General features: G+C 44.3%; 1 protein-coding gene across 2 annotated transcripts in view; it reads right to left on the bottom strand.

Moving 5' to 3' along the window:
* Window positions 1–18,004, bottom strand: part of LOC141265486 (cadherin-9-like) — a 567,900-nt gene that overhangs the window by 76,911 nt on the left and 472,985 nt on the right. The window contains exon 9 of one of the 2 annotated variants that reach the window (XR_012320104.1): window positions 9,150–9,266. Coding sequence is in view for 1 of the 2 variants with exons in the window: in XM_073678637.1 (XP_073534738.1) it covers window positions 9,145–9,266 (122 nt within the window). In the remaining variant the exon portion in view is untranslated. Of the gene's footprint in view, window positions 1–9,144; window positions 9,267–18,004 lie in introns of both variants that reach the window. The other variant, XM_073678637.1, reaches the window with a different exon arrangement.

Here is an 18,004-nt window from a genome sequence, read left to right on the forward strand (position 1 = left end):
ATCGCAAAATCAAGTCCTCTAAGGGGACTAATAAATACAGTAAATAATAAAAAAATTATTAAAAATGGGATAAAAAAACCTAAGGCTATGTGCCCACGATGCAGAAATGCTCCGGATTTTTCCTGAGCGTTTCTACATCTCCATGGCAGAAAAAACGCATGCGGATTTTACATGAGTTTTTCCTGCCAGGCACAAGCGTAAGTGAAGCATTTTTTCACATGCGATTTCGCATGCAGGTTGTCAAGCGCTTTCCAAGTGATTTTAGCATCGCTTGGAAAGTGCTTGACAACTTTGTCACACTATATAAATCCATGCAACCGGCGTGGATTTATATAGTGTGACCAAGTTATAGTAAAAGAATGGTAAAAAATAAAAATAAACATTATACTCACCTTCCGATGGCCCCCTGGACTCCTTTTCCGGTCCGTACGTTGTGTTGGGCAGCTCGCGGTGGTCTAAAAGGACCTTCCATGATGTCATTTAGTCATGTGACAGGTCACGCGACCGCTGACATCAGCGGTCGCTTGACCCGTCACATGACTAAATGACGTCACCGCAGGTCCTTTTAGACCATTGCGAGCTGCCGGGAAGCCAGGACGCATCTCTATGGAGACCAAGGGCCATCACAAGGTAAGTATAATGTATTTTTTTATTTTGAATTCTTTTTTTTTTACAGGTACTATGGTACCCGGGTCTGGATGAGAGGCTCCTCTTCTCCAGACCCGAGTACCATCTGCACATTGAATCGCTTAATATCCGCATGTGCACATGTAGTCATGCGGATATTAAGCGACTCAATGCAAGTCAATGGCGGCGAAAACGCCACGATTACGCAAAATAATTGGTAGTGCTGCGGATTTTTCCGTAATGATAATCCACAGCGGAAATTCCCACAGCTTGTGCACTGCACATGCGGATTATCATTGGGGAACATAGCAGACCTTCTACCAAGCTTTTTTTAAGCATTTCTGCAACGGAATTGCTGCTGCGGAAACGCTTAAAAAACGCATAGTGGGCACACAGCCTGAAAGTTCACATCACCCTGCTTTTCCTCCATTATGAATAAAGATAACACAAAAATAAAAACATAAACATATGTGGTATCAGAAAAATCCAATTTATCAAAATATAAATGAGGTCTTAGGTCCATTTTAGCACACAATGTGCACCAAAAAAACAATTCCCAAAAAACAATGTCAGAATTGATTTTTTGTGCAATTTTACCACAATTGGAATTCTTTTCCTGTTTTGGAGTATAGTTTTTGGTAAAATGAATAGGCTCTCAAAAGTACAACTTGTCCTGCAAAAAATTAGCCATCACACATCTACATGAAAGGAAAAATAAAAAAAATATGGCTTTTGGAAGAACTGTAGTAAAAAAGAAAAAAGAAATTGGCCACATTGGTAAGAGGTTAAAAAAAATATTAGTCATTCTGCATAAAAAATCATCATTATTGTATGTTGCTGGAAAAATCAAAGTTATGTGATCCAGACACATTGATTTAAAAAAATATTGCAACCTTAAGTGGTTAAATCGATTCACTTAACATTTTTAAAACAACATATAAATGAGAAAATCAAGAAAGATAATAAACATGAGCATAGTAAGTAAACAATTCAATAGGTAATAGGAACATTGCTTATCAAGGCTTACAAACGAATCTATGGAAAATGCTTTTTACATGGTTTTGTACTGGAGACAAATACTGCAAGTGATATCCTTTGCAGTTCTGAACAAACTTCTTCCTACAGAAGGTTTTGATATGGGGAGAAAGTCCAATTTATTAAGGTAGTGAATATGTTTATAAAGAAAGCAATATGTTCAGACTTTTGTTCTGAAGGGAGACTTCAGAACACTGTACTGCCTCCTGGATCGCTAAGTATCCCTCTTCTCTCTACTACCTTACACCGCTAAGGAGAGGAGGCTGAAGTTGCGAGACTACTGAGGAGCACACGGTTAGCACATGGAGATAATAGCTATGTGTCCGAAGACAAAGCGGTGATCAAATTGTTAATATGTCTGCATGTTCACATATACTGCACATGTGAGCACTGCAGGTGCATTTCTGTGTATGTCAGTATGCATCTATGTACTGTTTATGTGATGCGCCCCCTGGGCCGTGTGTGTAGGGGAATACTCGGAGCCGGATCTCTGTGTAACGCTGGGGGCTGTAGTCTCCATGGCGGTGACCCGGTCCCGAGGCTCAGGGTGGTCAAACCAGTGGCGGATCTGTCTCCTTGGTCTTGTAATGCTTAAATGTCCGACTACGCCACCCGTGGATTGCGGTCACTGAGAACCGCCGCTGCGGGCAGACCGCTGAGGCTGATGTTGTGTGCGCAGCAGGGGGTAGTATAACTCCCCACGGGAGGAGTATAGCCTCAGGGCAGTGAGTGCAGATGGTGGGGGCAATGTTGCGCGGGAGCAGCAGTAATGACTCCGAGTCCAGTGATGCAGTCCAGGGTCTTTACTCACAGTTTTACACTCCAAGCCACTTCTGCAGATTATGGCTGCCCACGTCGTGCTGTGCTCACCAGGTGAGGGGCTCGGCCAACTCCCAGGTACCTTTGGAGTGCTTTTCAGGACCCCCTTCGTGAGTCCTTTCTCTAGCCTGTTGTACCCCACAAGTGACCATGTTTCGGTCCAGCTGCCTCGGGCCTTGGCGGGCAAACGTATGTTCCGTTTCCCTGGATCCTATGTGGTGCCTTCCTAACGGGTGTAGTGAGGGGCAGTGCATGTACAGTGCCACGGCCTCCGGTTACTAGCTGAGGTTAGTTGCTCTCCTCCACTAGATGAGGGATCCAGTTCCCTTTTCTTGGCCTGACCCCCCTACTCTGGTAGCGGCGGGCATGTGGTGGCAACTGGCCGGTCTGCGCCCCTGGGGTCCCTTCAGTCTTCTCCTAGAGCTTCCTCCATTCTTCTCCCTTCCTTCCTTCTCCTCCAGGCCCAGGCCTTTGGCCTAGAAAACCTATATGCCTACCATATAATACATGGTCTGCAAATCCCTATAATCAAGACAAAAAAACAAAAAACTCTGTTCAGGAGAAAGAAATTGCAATACTGGAGAGAGGAGAAACCTTTACTCCCAAAATGAATGATAATAAAATCTATAAGTAAGTATTCGCCAAACAGACACATATAAGGGAAATTGAAAAAATTATTCTTTATTGAAGAAAATGTATGAATATCATATAAATTACAATCAAATTAAGTAATAAAATACAAGATAAGGACAAAAGGGGAGGGGGAGAGAGGATAGCTAGAGAATAGTATAATGAGATGACTGGTATAGCAAACAGACTAACACCCCAAAAAAAGCATTCAGAATATGACAGATGTAAGTATACTGCCTATGAATGAAAAATCCAACCACTGACCATATCAGATAGTAATGATTACAGATGCTCTAGAAAAAGCTGAAAGCATGTCTAGCATAGAGTCAAAGAGTCCTGCATGTAGAATACATGCAGGTAAATATCAAAATGGTTATATGCTATCAAATAGATTGTAACCATGATAATTGCACAAGGAGATATGCATGTCAGTGAATAATAGGACCAGATATGGAACTTACATTACCTTGGGTCATGTCTATGGAGTCCTAGGCAGCGTGGGAGGGAATGCTGGGAGTGCAAGGCACCCTCACACTCCCAGCATTCCCTCCCACGCTGCCTATACTTACATCTGTCATATTCTGAATGCATTTTTTAGGGTGTTAGTCTCTTTGCTATATCAGTCATTTCATTATACTATTCTCTAGCTATCCTCTCTCCCCCTCCCCTTTTGTCCTTATCTTGTATTTTATTACTTAATTTGATTGTAATTTATATGATATTCATACATTTTCTTCAATAAAGAATAATTTTTTCAATTTCTCTTATATGTGTCTGTTTGGCGAATACTTACTTATAGATTTTATTATCATTCATTTTGGGAGTAAAGGTTTCTCCTCTCTCCAGTATTGCAATTTCTATCTTAAGACTTGGCCTGCCTGCGGAGCAGAGCCCGTGCAGAGCCTCTGCTCCCCGCCTCCTACTCTCTCTGCTCTCTCTCCTTTCTACTACTTTCTACTCTGACTCTAAGATGGTGCCCACCATATATACTCCCCTATACAGTGCACCCGGGATCTACTCTCCCCCCCCACACACTACCAGGTTCCCCCTTTCTAGGTGTTCCCTCCCCCCACTCCAGCCAGGGACAGGGACAGTTGTGCTCACTCTTGGGAGCATTGTCGCCCTGTCCCCCGGAAATGTGGTGTAGTGCATGTGGGTGTTAGGGTCCTGAGCCATACTCCATCCTTACCTGGTAGTGAGATATTACACCTCTGGGTGAGATGAAATACCTCTGTAGCAACCAAACCCTCGGGGCGCTACATTCCCCCCTGGTAAATCACAGCACGTCCACGGGCTGGAACAGAGTAAACAAAGATATGCAAAAAGATTTTAAATGCAACCATATAAAAACAATTCAACATTTTTCTCTTTTTCCCTTTATGGGAGACAACTTTTCCTGTTGCTTTCAGCATTATTAAACTTTACTTTTTAATATATATAAAATTTTCTTTTATATATATATAACTCTCGGCATATAGATGTATATAAAATATTTCTTCCAGTGAAAACACAAACTATTCTCAGCAGCATTTTTGCGACGAAGTCCCTTTAGCAGGTCACAGTCCTTGCCGCGACCTGGTGTCCATGTCACCCAACAAGGTGCAATTTTACTAAGTGCAAATTTTTAAACACCTTCAAGTGTCTTTTGAGGTAGGTGTATATAAAACCAAAAGGGGGCACCTTAAGAAGTGCAATTATTTACAACATTTGGCTGCTCCCAGTCCTCAGCCAGACAGAAAAGGGTTGGCTGCTCCCAGTCCTCAGCCGGATAGAAAAGGGTTGGCTGCTCCCAGTCCTCAGCCGGATAATTCACAGACCCTTTTTGGGTAACTTAAACAAGCAAATTGACAACAACCCCTAACCGGGTAAACTTTTTGTAATCCGCAACGGCGTGTCACGAAACTGCTTCGCTCTGGTGGGTAACTATTTACAGTTTCTTATTGCTGCATTTTAGTAGCGGTATCCCTGCGCCTCATCCTCTTCAGGTTCATCCAGATCCTCTGTGTAGCAGGGTTCAGGGTAGTGGTGCTCCTCCACCCTCCAGACGTTGAGAGCGTACCACCATCGCATACCTCGGTGTCAGGTGTATGTTACCCGATCCCCCCGAAAGAGATCCCGTTTCAGGTTAACCTCGGGCAGACGACTCTCCACATCCCTTCTATTAACAAAAAGGTCTGTGTCGGTTGTCGGGTCCCGAATAAAACCCCACCCCTTCTCCTGGTGGAATTTGACCACGATCCCGGTTACTGTGGGACCGCGTGCCGCTTGGGGGTCCCGGCGGGTCCGGGTCTTCTCTTCCGCGCTCCGGGCCTGCAGCTGTTCCTGCCTCTGGCACCACGCCTGCTTCTCCTTCTCTAGTTGTTCTATCTCACGGTGGCAGAACTCCCACCTGCGAGCTGCGTCCGCCCGCGTCTCCTGTGAAAACCCCATTATGTCCTCCCCGGTCTGGTCCCACTCTATCTGGATATCCTCATCCGGGAGCTTGGGGCTGGTGACTGGCTGCGGAGTGGGCAGGAGCGGAGCAAGTGGGGCTTCGGCCCCTGCGGACAGGTCCCTCCGGTGGCAAGGGTGAACCCATCCGCGTGGCAGGGGGACCAGCTCTTCATGATGCCCGGCCAGCTGGCTGTATAGGTCGGTCCCTAGGGATGGTAGTTCTGGGACCGGGGGCGCTCGCTGTTGGAAGGCGCCTGGGGACATCAGGCCTTGCGACCGGGCCTGGAGCGGGCCACTTCCGGCCGTACCCGGGATCAAGGGGCACGGTGTGGGACATGGTCCAGCGGCTGCGCTTGTGGCTTTTTGCCTAGGTGCAGGCAGCGGGAGCGGAGGAGGAGGTGCAGCGGCGTCCGGGGCGATCTGCTCTGCGACGGGGTCCAGGGGCAGGTTGGTGGTGTCCTGGCTGGTATCAGGGGCATCCCCCTTACCTGCTCCCTCTGCAGTGCTGCGCTCAGCCTCCACTGGTCTCCCTCCGTCCTCAGGGGCAGGCATGCTGTCATGTGGTTGCAGCGCCTCTTGCTGCTGGGCTGCGACCCGCCGGCCCATCTCTTCTCTCCAGCCCGCGATGGCCTCCCGCTGCACCTGGACCATCCTTCGGTCCAAATCCTCCAGTCCAGCCGGGAGGAATTCAGGGTCCTCTCCGGGGAGCCGGGCCATCAGCTCCATGAGGCTGCAAGGAGCCGCTTCGGCCTGCAGTAGGCCACTGGCACGGGTACTGGGGCTAGTGCTGCTCGTCATCTCCGGGTGTGGTCTGCCAAGACTGATCCAAACCACACCTTGCCCCTCGGTTTTCTTGTCCTTCTGCCCCTGTTGGGGGTGGTCCTGGGGCAATCTGCGGACAATCACTCTCAGGGGCAGCCCCCCCACATGATGGACATCTCTACAGCCGCACTCATGGCTGTTGGGGGTGGGCTCCGTCTTTGGCGCCATTCTGGGACCTGGCCCACGATGGGAGGTTGCTTCTTGTTGTCTTTTGGCGTGCACATCATGGCGTCTGTTCTTCTGGGGCGGGCGCCATATTCAATACAGTGAAACAGTCTCTTAGGCACGCAATACCCGATGATAACGGGTTGGTTTCGATCCTGCCGACTACGCCAAAGTTGACACGCCCCCTGGGCCGTGTGTGTAGGGGAATACACGGAGCCGGATCTCTGTGTAATGCTGGGGGTTGTAGTCTCTGTGGCGGCGACTCGGTCCTGTGGCTCAGGGCGGTCAAACCAGTGGCTGATCTGTCTCCTTAGTCTTGTAATGCTTAAACGTCTGACTACGCCACCCGCGGATTGCGGTCACTGAGAACCGCCGCTGTGGGCAGACTGCTGAGGCTGATGTTGTGTGTGCAGCAGGGGGTAGTAAAACTCGCCACGGGAGGAGTATAGCCTCAGGGCAGTGAGTTCAGATGGTGGGGGCGATGGTGCGCGGGAGCAGCAGTAATGACTCCGAGTCCAGTGATGCAGTCCAGGGTCTTTACTCACAGTTTTACACTCCAAGCCACTTCTGCAGATTATGGCTGCCCACGTCGCTCTGCGCTCACAAGGTGAGGGGCTCGGCCAACTCCCAGGTACCTTTGGAGTGCTTTTCAGGACCCCCTTCGTGTGTCTTTTCTCTAGCCTGTCGTACCCCACAAGGGAACACATTTCTATCTAGCTGCCTTGGGCCTTGGCAGGCAAACGTATGTTCCGTTTCCCTGGGTCCTATGTGGTGCCTTCCTAACGGGTGTAGTGAGGGGCCGTGCATGTACAGTGCCACGGCCTCCGGTTACTAGCTGAGGGTAGTTGCTCTCCTCCACTAGATGAGGGATCCGGTTCCCTTTTCTTGGCCTGACCCCCCTACTCTGGTAGCGGCGTGTGTGCTGTGGCGACTGGCCGGTCCGCACCCCTGGGGTCCCTTCAGTCTTCTCCTAGAGCATCCTTCATTCTTCTCCCTTCCTTCCATCTCCTCCAGGCCCAGGCCTTAAGACTTGGCCTGCCTGCAGAGCAGAGCCTGTGCAGAACCTCTGCTCCCCGCCTCCTACTCTCTCTGCTCTCTCTCTCCTTTCTACTACTTTCTACTCTGACGCTAAGATGGTGCCCACCATCTATACTCCCCTATACAGTGCACCCGGGATCTATTCTCCCCACCCACACACTACTGGGTTCCCCCTTTATAGGTGTTCCCTCCCCCTACTCCAGCCAGGGACAGGGACAGTTGTGCTCACTCTTGGGAGCATTGTCGCCCTGTCCCCCGGAAATGTGGTGTAGTGCATGTGGGTGTTAGGGTCCTGAGCCATACTCCATCCTTACCTGGAAGTGAGATATCACACCTCTGGGTGAGATGCAATACCTCTGTTGCAACCGAACCCTAGGGGCGCTACATTTGCATCTGGGTAGTGTGTATGAATTAGCATGTGTGCACTTCACATATTTGTGTGCTATTTGTGTGTAAATACCAATGTATTTGCAAGCATTCAATGTGAAATTAAGACCATTCTGCTCCATGATGTATTCATCATGAGTGGTTGTTAATGTGAGCTCCATTATGATTAGGTCATGTGCATCATGTTGATCTTGCAGGTGCTGTTACCATGAGTTCAGCATTTGAAGCCAAGCTGACACACATAGGGATTGAGAAGAATTTCAATCCCTGCAGTTTAACCCTTTACAGGTCACAGTCAAAAGTGACTTTCGCATCTAGGCAGTATCTTTGGCATCCTCCTGCATATTGATTGTGGGGTTTCATATAATTTCATGGTAGCTGGGGGTCTAAAATATTAATTGTCAATTTTGACTTGGAATTCACCTCAAAATCTTTTATTTATTCACACATCTTAAAGGGACTGTCCAGGCATAACATATTGAAAACCTATTCTAAGACTACATCAACCATATGAGATTAGTGTGTGTCTGACACCCGGCGCCTTCACTGATCAGCTGTTGTCAGTTTCTGTAGTGTTCAGAAGTAAACCTTGAATAAAGCTGAACAGCACAGCACAATACCCTGTGTCGTGACCACTGTTGAGTATGTTGAGTACTGTAGATCAGCGTGTGTTCACTTAAATATGAGTTGACTTGCAGTTCTTGGCAACAGCCACTACACAGAGACCACTAGACACTTGCCACCTTTTGGTGAACATAGTAAATGCAGGAGGAAAAATAAACACTTGCCTATCAGAATCTTACACAACAATTCCTGCATTTCCTTTCCCTTTATGTGAGAGTGAAAACTAAAATTTGTGCCTACAGACCATAAAGCTGTTGTTAAATCTGCTAACAGATTTATGCAAATGGAAAATGACAACTCCATTTTCCTTCAGATTTGGATTTATTGAACTCTGTATTATCACGAAAATACGCTACTTAAGATCATTTATGCTAACGGTTAAATTGCAGTCGAGATGCTTAGTAAGGCAGTTTGCATAGAACAATAGCATTTGAACACTTAACACTTAATGAAAAAAACATAACATTTTAGCCATAAAATTTTAGTATCAGTAGATATTTGCACAAGCTCCATCACATCAACCAATAATAGGCATTGTTTTTAAATAAAGTAATTCTTACTCACCTGACCTGGTTTTGCCTTTTCACATACAAAGGTCTCATAATGTTCTGCAAATTCTGGTGCATGATCATTAATGTCTTGTATCTTTATATACACTTGCACATATCTGTTAAGCTTGGGATTTTCTAAAAAAAATACACGTAAAAAAGATAAATTATTATTCAAACTAATTAAATATAAATTGAGATGTAACATACCTAAAGTAAATTTTATTAAAAGATTATCCGATTAGACGATTAGGCAGACTGCAATTATTCTCAAACTAATTATAATAGAAGCAATTTTAAAAGTAATACTAATAATTATAAATTTGCAGATGGTGCATATTGTCATTCATATAATAATTGAGGTTGGGAATAATAAGATTAGTTGAAATATTCACCTGCAGAGGCAGTATATCAGCAGCATTCAGGACAGCTACAGCCATTAAGAAATGTGTGGACTGCTGTATTCAATCCCAAACACAGCTTATATTTGATGACTGTGGATGCAGATATCAGCTATTTGTTGGCGGTACTGGCTGTCAGATACCCACAGATATCCTATTGATAACTTATCGTATGGATAGGTCACTAATTGTTCTTTCCTGGACAACCGTTTTACATTTTTATATCTTTAAAATTATTAATATCATATTCTTTTATTAAAAATGATTTATGCTTTGTCACTACAAAAATATATACTTGAACTGGCAAATTCTTGCATAATATGCCAAGCATTTAAAGGGGTAGTCCAGCATTTAAAATATATATTTAAAATATCTCTCCTTACACCCTAACCAGTTTTGTAATTTGCTTTATTACAAATTACCACTCACTTTTCCCTACCCAAATAATCCCTTAATGTGTTTTTCTAATTGTTCTTCTTGAGATGTTTTGTTTGAGATGAGTGTCAAATGTGATATCACAGGAGGCTGGGGATGCACTCACTTCCCCCAGTGTTCATTGCCCCTCCTGGAACATGATGTCATCAGGGTGCAGCACTCCAGTTACTTACTAATTTTTGAGATAGTTTCAGAGATAGAATCAGAATGTGGGAGCAACACTCACCTCTCCCACAGAATCCATCACCTAGAATCACCTAGAATCCAGGACATCTTCATAGGGTGCAGCAATACAAGAAACTAGTAAGTAACTGCAATGCTGCCCCCAGTTGACATCCTATTCCAGGAGGGGCGATGCATGCTGCAGGGACTGCAGCCCCAGCCTCCTTTGACTCTTCTCTAATGAAATGTCACAAGTAGAGTACAAAAACACATTTAGAACTTAGCTAAAAATGGAAAAGTGTAGCGTGTTATAGAGAGAGTGTAAGGATAACTATATAGAGTGCCAGACCACCCCTTTACGATTAAAAGAAGAATAGTTTGCCCAAAATTAAAAATTAAATATTGATAGTGCCATTTATTTATATTCACAAAATAAATTTTATATAATAATGCAATAAAAGTTTTTAAGAAACTGTAACCCTGACTACCATAACATGCAATTATAGCCGAAAGTTTTGGCACCCGTGAAATTGTTCCAGAAAATGAAGTGTTTCTTCCAGAAAATGATTGCAATTATACATGTATTGTCATGCATATATTTATTTCCTTTGTGTGTATTGGAACAACACGAAAAAAATAGATAAAAAAAGGCAAATTGGACATAATTTTGCACAAAACCCCAAAAAATGAGAAGGAAAACATTGTTGGCACCCTCAACTTAGTATTAGGTTGCACACCCTTTGGAATAAATAACTGCAATCAATAGCTTCCTATAACCATCAACAAGCTTTTTACACCACTCAACTGGAATTTTGGACTAATCTTCTTTGCAAACTGCTCCATTTCTCTTATATTATTGAAATTTTAAGATCTCTCCAAAGGTGTTAAATGGGATTTAAATCTGGAGTCATTGCTGGCCACTTAAGAACTCTCCATCTCTTTGTTTCCATTCATTTCTGGATACTTCTTGAAGCATGTTTGGGTTCATTGTCCTGCTGGAAGACCCATTACCCAGGATGCAATCCCAGCTTTCTGACATTGGGCACTACAATTGCGACCCAAAATCCAGTGCCAGAGGCAGCAAAACAACCTCAAAACATCTTTGAACCTCCATCATATTTGACTGTAGGTACTGTGTTCTATTCTTTGAAGGCCTCATTTCATTTTTCGGTAAACAATAGAATGATGTGCTTTACCAAAAAGCTTTATCTTGATCTCATCTAACCACAAGATGCTTTCCCAGAAGAATTTTGACTTATCATGTAAATTTTGGCAAACTTCAGTCTAGCTATTTTATGTTTCTGAGTCAGAAGTGGAGTCCTCCTGCATCTCCTGCCATAGCATTTAATTTCAAAGGAAGCTGAAGGAAATTATACTTTGATATCTGCGATCTAATGTTTTATGCTGGTGAAAACTATGTTTTTATCTCATGTAAATGAGCTGTGGGGGACTATGGGCTGGACACTGATATGCATGAGAATCTGCCTTCAGAAATTATCTTAAATGAAAGAGGAACTTTCTTTTTAAGTACTTATGTGACTGTTTTTTTATTTTGGGCGCGATGAGTCATATTTTTCAATGCCACCATTTTGGGGAAAATATAACTTTAAAGTGGTTGCTCAATTTAAACAATTTATCCTCTATCAATATGATAAGGGAAAACATGTGGATTGGAGTCTGCTGGGACCTGCACCGATAGGGAGAATGGGTATCTTTTATAATTTCTAGAATGGAGCAGCAGTGCGTATGTGCCCTATGAGGCTGCCGAGCGCGGAGCTTGAATTTTTCATGCAGCTACAGTTGAAACCTGAAGTTTATGTACTCTATATAAAAAGACACATATGCATGTTTTTATCAATATCTGACATGAAATCATAATAAACCTTTCCCATTTTAGGTCAATAAGGAATACTATAGTTTTTAATACACAGCTCAAAAAAATAAAGGGAACACTTAAACAACAGAATATAACTCCAAGTAAATCAAATTTCTGTGAAATCAAACTGTCCACTTAGGAAGCAACACTGATTGACAATCAATTTTACATGCTGTTGTGGAAATGGAATAGACAATAGATGGAAATTATTGGCAATTATCAAGACACCCTCAATAAAGGAGTGGTTCTGCAGGTGGGGACGACAGATCACATCTCAGTTCCAATGCTTTCTGGCTGATGTTTTTGTCACTTTTGAATGTTGGTTGTGCTTTCACATTCGTGGAAGCATGAGACAGACTCTACAAGCCACAGAAGTTGCTCAGGTAGTGCAGCTCATCCAGGATGGCACTTCAATGCGAGCTGTGGCAAGAAGGTTTGCTGTGTCTGTCAGCGTAGTATCCAGAGGCTGGAGGTGCTGCCAGGAGACAGGCCAGTACACCAGGAGACGTGGAGGGGGCCATAGGAGGGCAACAACCCAGCCGCAGGACCGCTATTTCCGCCTTTGTGCAAGGAGGAACAGGAGGAGCACTGCCAGAGCCCTGCAAAATGACCTCCAGCAGGCCACAAATGTGCATGTGTCTGCACAAATGGTTAGAAACCGACTCAATGAGAGTGGTATGAGGGCACGATGTCCACAGATGGGGGTTGTGCTCACAGCCCAACACCGTGCAGAACGCTTGGCATATTGCCACAGAAAACCAGGATTGGCAAAGTCGCCACTGGCGCCCTGTGCTCTTCACAGATGAAAGCAGGTTCACACTGAGCACATGTGACAGACATGACAGAGTCTGGAGATGCCGTGGAGAGCGATCTGCTGCCAGCAACATCCTTCAGCATGATCGGTTTGGCAGTGGGTCCGTAATGGTGTGGGGTGGCATTTCTTTGGAGGGCCGCACAGCCCTCCATTTGCTCGCCAGAGGCAGCCTGACTGTCAATAAGTACCGAGATGAGAGCCTCAGACCCCTTGTAAGTTGTAAGACCATATGCTGGTGCGGTTGGCCCTGGGTTCCTCCTAATGCAGGACAATGCCAGACCTCATGTGACTGGAGTGTGTCAGCAGTTCCTGCAAGATGAAGGCATTGAAGCTATGGACTGGCCCGCCTGTTCCCCAGACCTAAATCCGATTGAGCACATCTGGGACATCATGTCTTGCTCCATCCACCAACGTCACGTTGCACTACAGACTGTCCAGGAGTTGGCGGATGCTTTAGTCCAGGTTTGAGAGGAGATCCCACAGGAGACAATCCGCGACCTCATCAGAGCATGCCCAGGCATTGTAGGAAGGTCATACAGGCACGTGGAGGCCACACACAATACTGAGCCTCATTTTGACTTGTTTTAAGCATATTACATCAAAGTTGGATCAGCCTGTAGTGTGCTTTTCCACTTTAATTTTGGGGGTAACTCCAAATCCAAGCCTCCATTGGTTAATAAATTTGATTTCCATTGATGATTTTTGTGTGATTTTGTTGTCAGCACATTCAACTTTGTACAGAACAAAGTATTCAATGAGAATATTTCATTCATTCAGATCTAGGATGTGTTATTTTAGTGTTCCCTTTATTTTTTTGAGCAGTGTATTTGCCAAATGCCAGAATAATGAGTAAGAGAGAATGTTTTAAGGCATTTTTATTACTTACTGCAAACTCAAAAGTTTACATACATTTCATTAGTATTTGGTACCATTGCCCATAAACTAAATGACTTGGGTCAAACGTTTGGGATATCCTTCCACAAGCTTCTCACAATAGTTAGTCGGAATTTGGGCCCATTCCTCCTGACAAAACTGGTGTAACTGATCCAGGTTTGTAGGTCGCCTTGCTCGCACCTGCCTTTTCAGCTTTGCCCATAAATTTTCAATAGGATTGAGATCAGGGCTTTGCGATGTCCACTCCAAAACATTGACTTTGTTATCCTTAAGCCACTTTGTTACCATTTTGGCTGTATGCTTCAGGTCATTATCCATTTGGAAGACCCATTTTCGCACAAGCTTTAACTTCCTAGCTGATGTCTTGAGATGTTGCTTCAGTATTGCCACATAATATTCTTTTCTTATGATGCCATCTATTTTGTGAAGTGCTCCAGTCCTTCCTGCAGCAAAACAACCCCACAACATGATGCTTCCAAGATTCTCCATTTTTCCTCCAAATGTAATGAAGGTCATTATGCATAAAAAGTTCAAAACCAAAGCACTTGGTCAGTGCTGCTATTCAATTTTCTATTATTTGCTTGGATGTTACACTTCAGCCTTTGCACCTCCATTACTGTCCGATACCACTGCTGGAGTTCGAATGCTCACATATAACATAGTGGTGCCTGAAGATCTTTTCCTTTTCTCTGCTATTTGCTTTAATAGCTAATGTTTATTAACTATTTATAGGGAAAAAAAGAAAAAAACAACAGTAATTCTGTTTTTCCTTTTTAATTTTTTGTTATTTGTATGCTGCAACTTATTAACTTTATTCTATGGGTCATTATGAATAGGTAATACAAAGCTTTTAAAGTTTAAATTATTTATTTTTTAACTTTTGTATAATAAATACACTGAGAAAAGAAAATAATCAATTTTTGTGTAGTTTCATTCTGAGAAATAAAAGTTTAACATTTTTCAAACACATTTTATTTTAGGGTTTCTTTTGCGAGATGAACAAAAACGTCAATTTTGTCATTGTTTTTCTTTTCTATGTGGCATTGTTGGTACAAATAATGACAGTTTTCCTTGATCACTTAGATAATACAGTTTGTTATTTAAGTTTTGCAGTGCATTATCCAGCCTTTTAGTTTGAGGCAACAGTCACACATACTGTAAGTGTGAGTGTTACCATGCAAAATACATAAACCAATGTTTTTTTACACGCATCCTAGTTGTTTCTGTTTTTTTCTCACTCATTTTTTTCACTGAAGTAGGTAGACTATCTAAACGTTTTTTTTTATACATTGACTCTTAATCTCTCTGTTAAAAACAGATGAAACTGTAACCCTAATATACAAAGCATGTGTTCAGTATGTAATCTGTTTTACATGGATTCTTATAGAGTTTAATAGCCAAGTAGGATCTGCAAGATCCATGAGAATAGGATGTGCAGACCGGCAGAGATTAATCCTTTTTTAAAACTGATGTGTGTTCGGGTCAGTTAGACTCTATGGGTCTGTACTGTCTGAACAAAAACTGGGCAGCACTAGGAGGTGTCACACGGATGTGTAAATGCAGTAAATTGTAAATATGCGCACAATCAGTATTTGGTTGCAGGAATTTCTGCAGTGTTTCTACAAGATTCTGCACCTCTTGGCCTCAAAGTTCGATTTGTTTCAGATCGGCGAACTTGCCAATGTTCTCTGAACAGTTCTACGAACATACTCGAATTCCATTGCATTCAATGGGAGACAAAACCAAATGCATACACAACACCATCAAAGGGCCCCAAAAGCCGCCAAAACAGCTGAAATTCAGGGCAGACACCATAAAAAGTTGCATCCTTTGACCAACAGCATGAATAGTATAATTATTATTATTAGTTATTATTATAGTGCCATTTATTCCATGGCGCTTTACATGTAAAAAGGGGTCACCGACTGGAACAGGAGCAGAGAGGACCCTGTCCGCAAGGGCTCACAAACATTCTACAAAGTATGGGTGAGGATACAGTAGGTGAGGGCAGAGCTGGTCGTGAGGGTAGAGCGAGGGTTACTGCAGATGGTACGCTTGTCAGAAAAGGTGGGTCTTCAAGTTCCTTTTGAAGGAGTCTGAGTTGTTGGGGTAGAGAGTTCCAGAGAAGGGGAGATACATGGGACAAATCTTGTATGCGATTGTGGGAAGAGGAGATAAGAGGGAAGCAGAGAAGGAGATCTTGTGAGGATCGGAGGTGGCGTGCTGGTAAGTCCTGGGAGACGAGGTCACAGATCTATGGAGGAGACAGATTTTGGATGGCCTTGTATGCCAAAATTAGGGTTTTCAATTGGAGTCTTTGAGTAACAGGGAGCAAGAGCAAGGATTTACAGAAGGGAGAAGCCATGGAATAATGGGGTGACAGGTGGATTAGTCAGCCAGCAGAGTTTAGGATAGAATGGAAATGTGCAACTGATGCTCCTCCGTCACCATGGCAAATGTTCTCACACAGGTCTCTGGCCACAGATCCTCCACTTGTATATCCGCTTCAGCTGTTGTGAGTGAGAGACCATCACCTGTTATGGAAGTGCACATGCCTGCGGTTTTTGAAAAATCGAAGACACCGAGCACACCACATCTTTATCAATCCACCATAACATCTCCGCCTGCACCTCTCTCACAGTTCAGCAGTTTACTACACCCTCTCTCAGCACAGCAGCCAGCCCTCGGTCCTGCAGATGTGGTCACATAAAAGATTGTTTCCACCTTCACATTCCAAAGCAAAGAGCTTGAACTTCACCACCTCCAGTCTGTTGACCACGGAAATGCTGCCTTTCTGCCTGGTGGATACAGGTGGTTTCTGAAAGCTGATGGCCGTCACAGTCCCCCAGTACCAGCTGCCCAGCCACTATTATTTCTCTAAGAAATATGTGCCTATGCTACACCAGCATGGTGCAGACAACATCACCCGTTTCTTGAAAAAAATTATATCTGACAGGGTGCATTTCACCACTGACATCTGGAAAAGCAAGCATGGCCAGGGGCATTACATCTCGCTGACTGGGCGCTGAGTGTCTCTGGTGGCTGTGGGGGCCAGTGGGGAATGGGCTTCTCCACAAGTCTTGGAATCCCTAGGGCTCGCAGGGCGCTTGGGGATGGAGAACTAAACCACTACCCACCATAACATGGAGAACTAGACTAATAGAAAACAGGGGTTGGAGAATTAAATTACTAAACACCTAGGGTTGAAGAACTAAACCATTATACACCAGCAGATGGAGAAATAAACCACTAGACACTAAGTCTTGGAATCCCTAAGGCTTGTGGGACAAACCTCTGTATCTAACACTTCCTCCAATGCTTCCACCTCCTCTAGGGCCTCAACCTGCACCCTCAACCTCTGTCTTAATGAGACATGCATTCCAACATTGTAGAGAGAATCTCTCCCTCCTCCGTACTGCGCAGCCAAGGCTCACCGCGATCTGGCAGTGTTTAAATTAATATGCCTTGGAGATCGCAGTCATACAGCTCAAGAGTTGTGGACAGCTATCCAGGCCAAGTTTGGGCAATTGCTGTCTCCACTAAACCTGAAGCCAGGGAAAGTCATGTGCGATAATGGTGCGAATCTAGTGGCGGCTCTATGCCATGGCAACATCACACAAGTGCCTTGCATGACTCATATCCTCACGACTATCCTAGCATGGATGCGCTGCTGTAGAAACCACGGTCGCTGTATGCTCACTTCCTCCTCTTGCAACCCGTGGGTCATCAACTTGCATTGCAATAGAGTTCTTTCGGCCTACTGGTTAACCGGTTGATATGCAATATGCCGACATAGTGTAATTTAACTTTGCACATGTTGCAGTGACTGTGGCAGCAGCGATGAGCCCTGGTGCAGTATGTCATTTTGCATAGCCTGGGTCAATCCAATATGGACGTGGGGCAAATCACACGTGAAGAGTGGACACAGATAAAGGACCTTTGCACCCTTCTGCACATTTTTGAAATGACTAATAAGATGGCTAGCGCTGACGATGCCATCATCAGCATAACTATTCCGGTCATATGCATGCTGGAGCACACTTTGAATAGTCAGCGGGAGGAGGTGGTGGTTAGTCATGAACGAGTACCGTAATATTCAAAATCACTATACTCGTAACGAGTACTTTGTAATAATTGTGTATTCATTCCGAATAGCGAGTACAATGTAAGTCAATGGGAAATGCGAGTAATTTTCTTCTGGACCCTACAAAGGGTTCTGGGGGCCCGAGGAAAAGGCTGACATGGATGGGAAAGGGATGAAACAGAATGGGAAGAGCCTGGAGAATATGCCTGC

This window comes from Phyllobates terribilis, unplaced genomic scaffold, assembly GCF_046119375.1.
Source record: "Phyllobates terribilis strain yellow unplaced genomic scaffold, ASM4611937v1 Scaffold_4__5_contigs__length_816908805, whole genome shotgun sequence".
In the NCBI taxonomy this organism is placed as follows: domain Eukaryota; kingdom Metazoa; phylum Chordata; class Amphibia; order Anura; family Dendrobatidae; genus Phyllobates; species Phyllobates terribilis.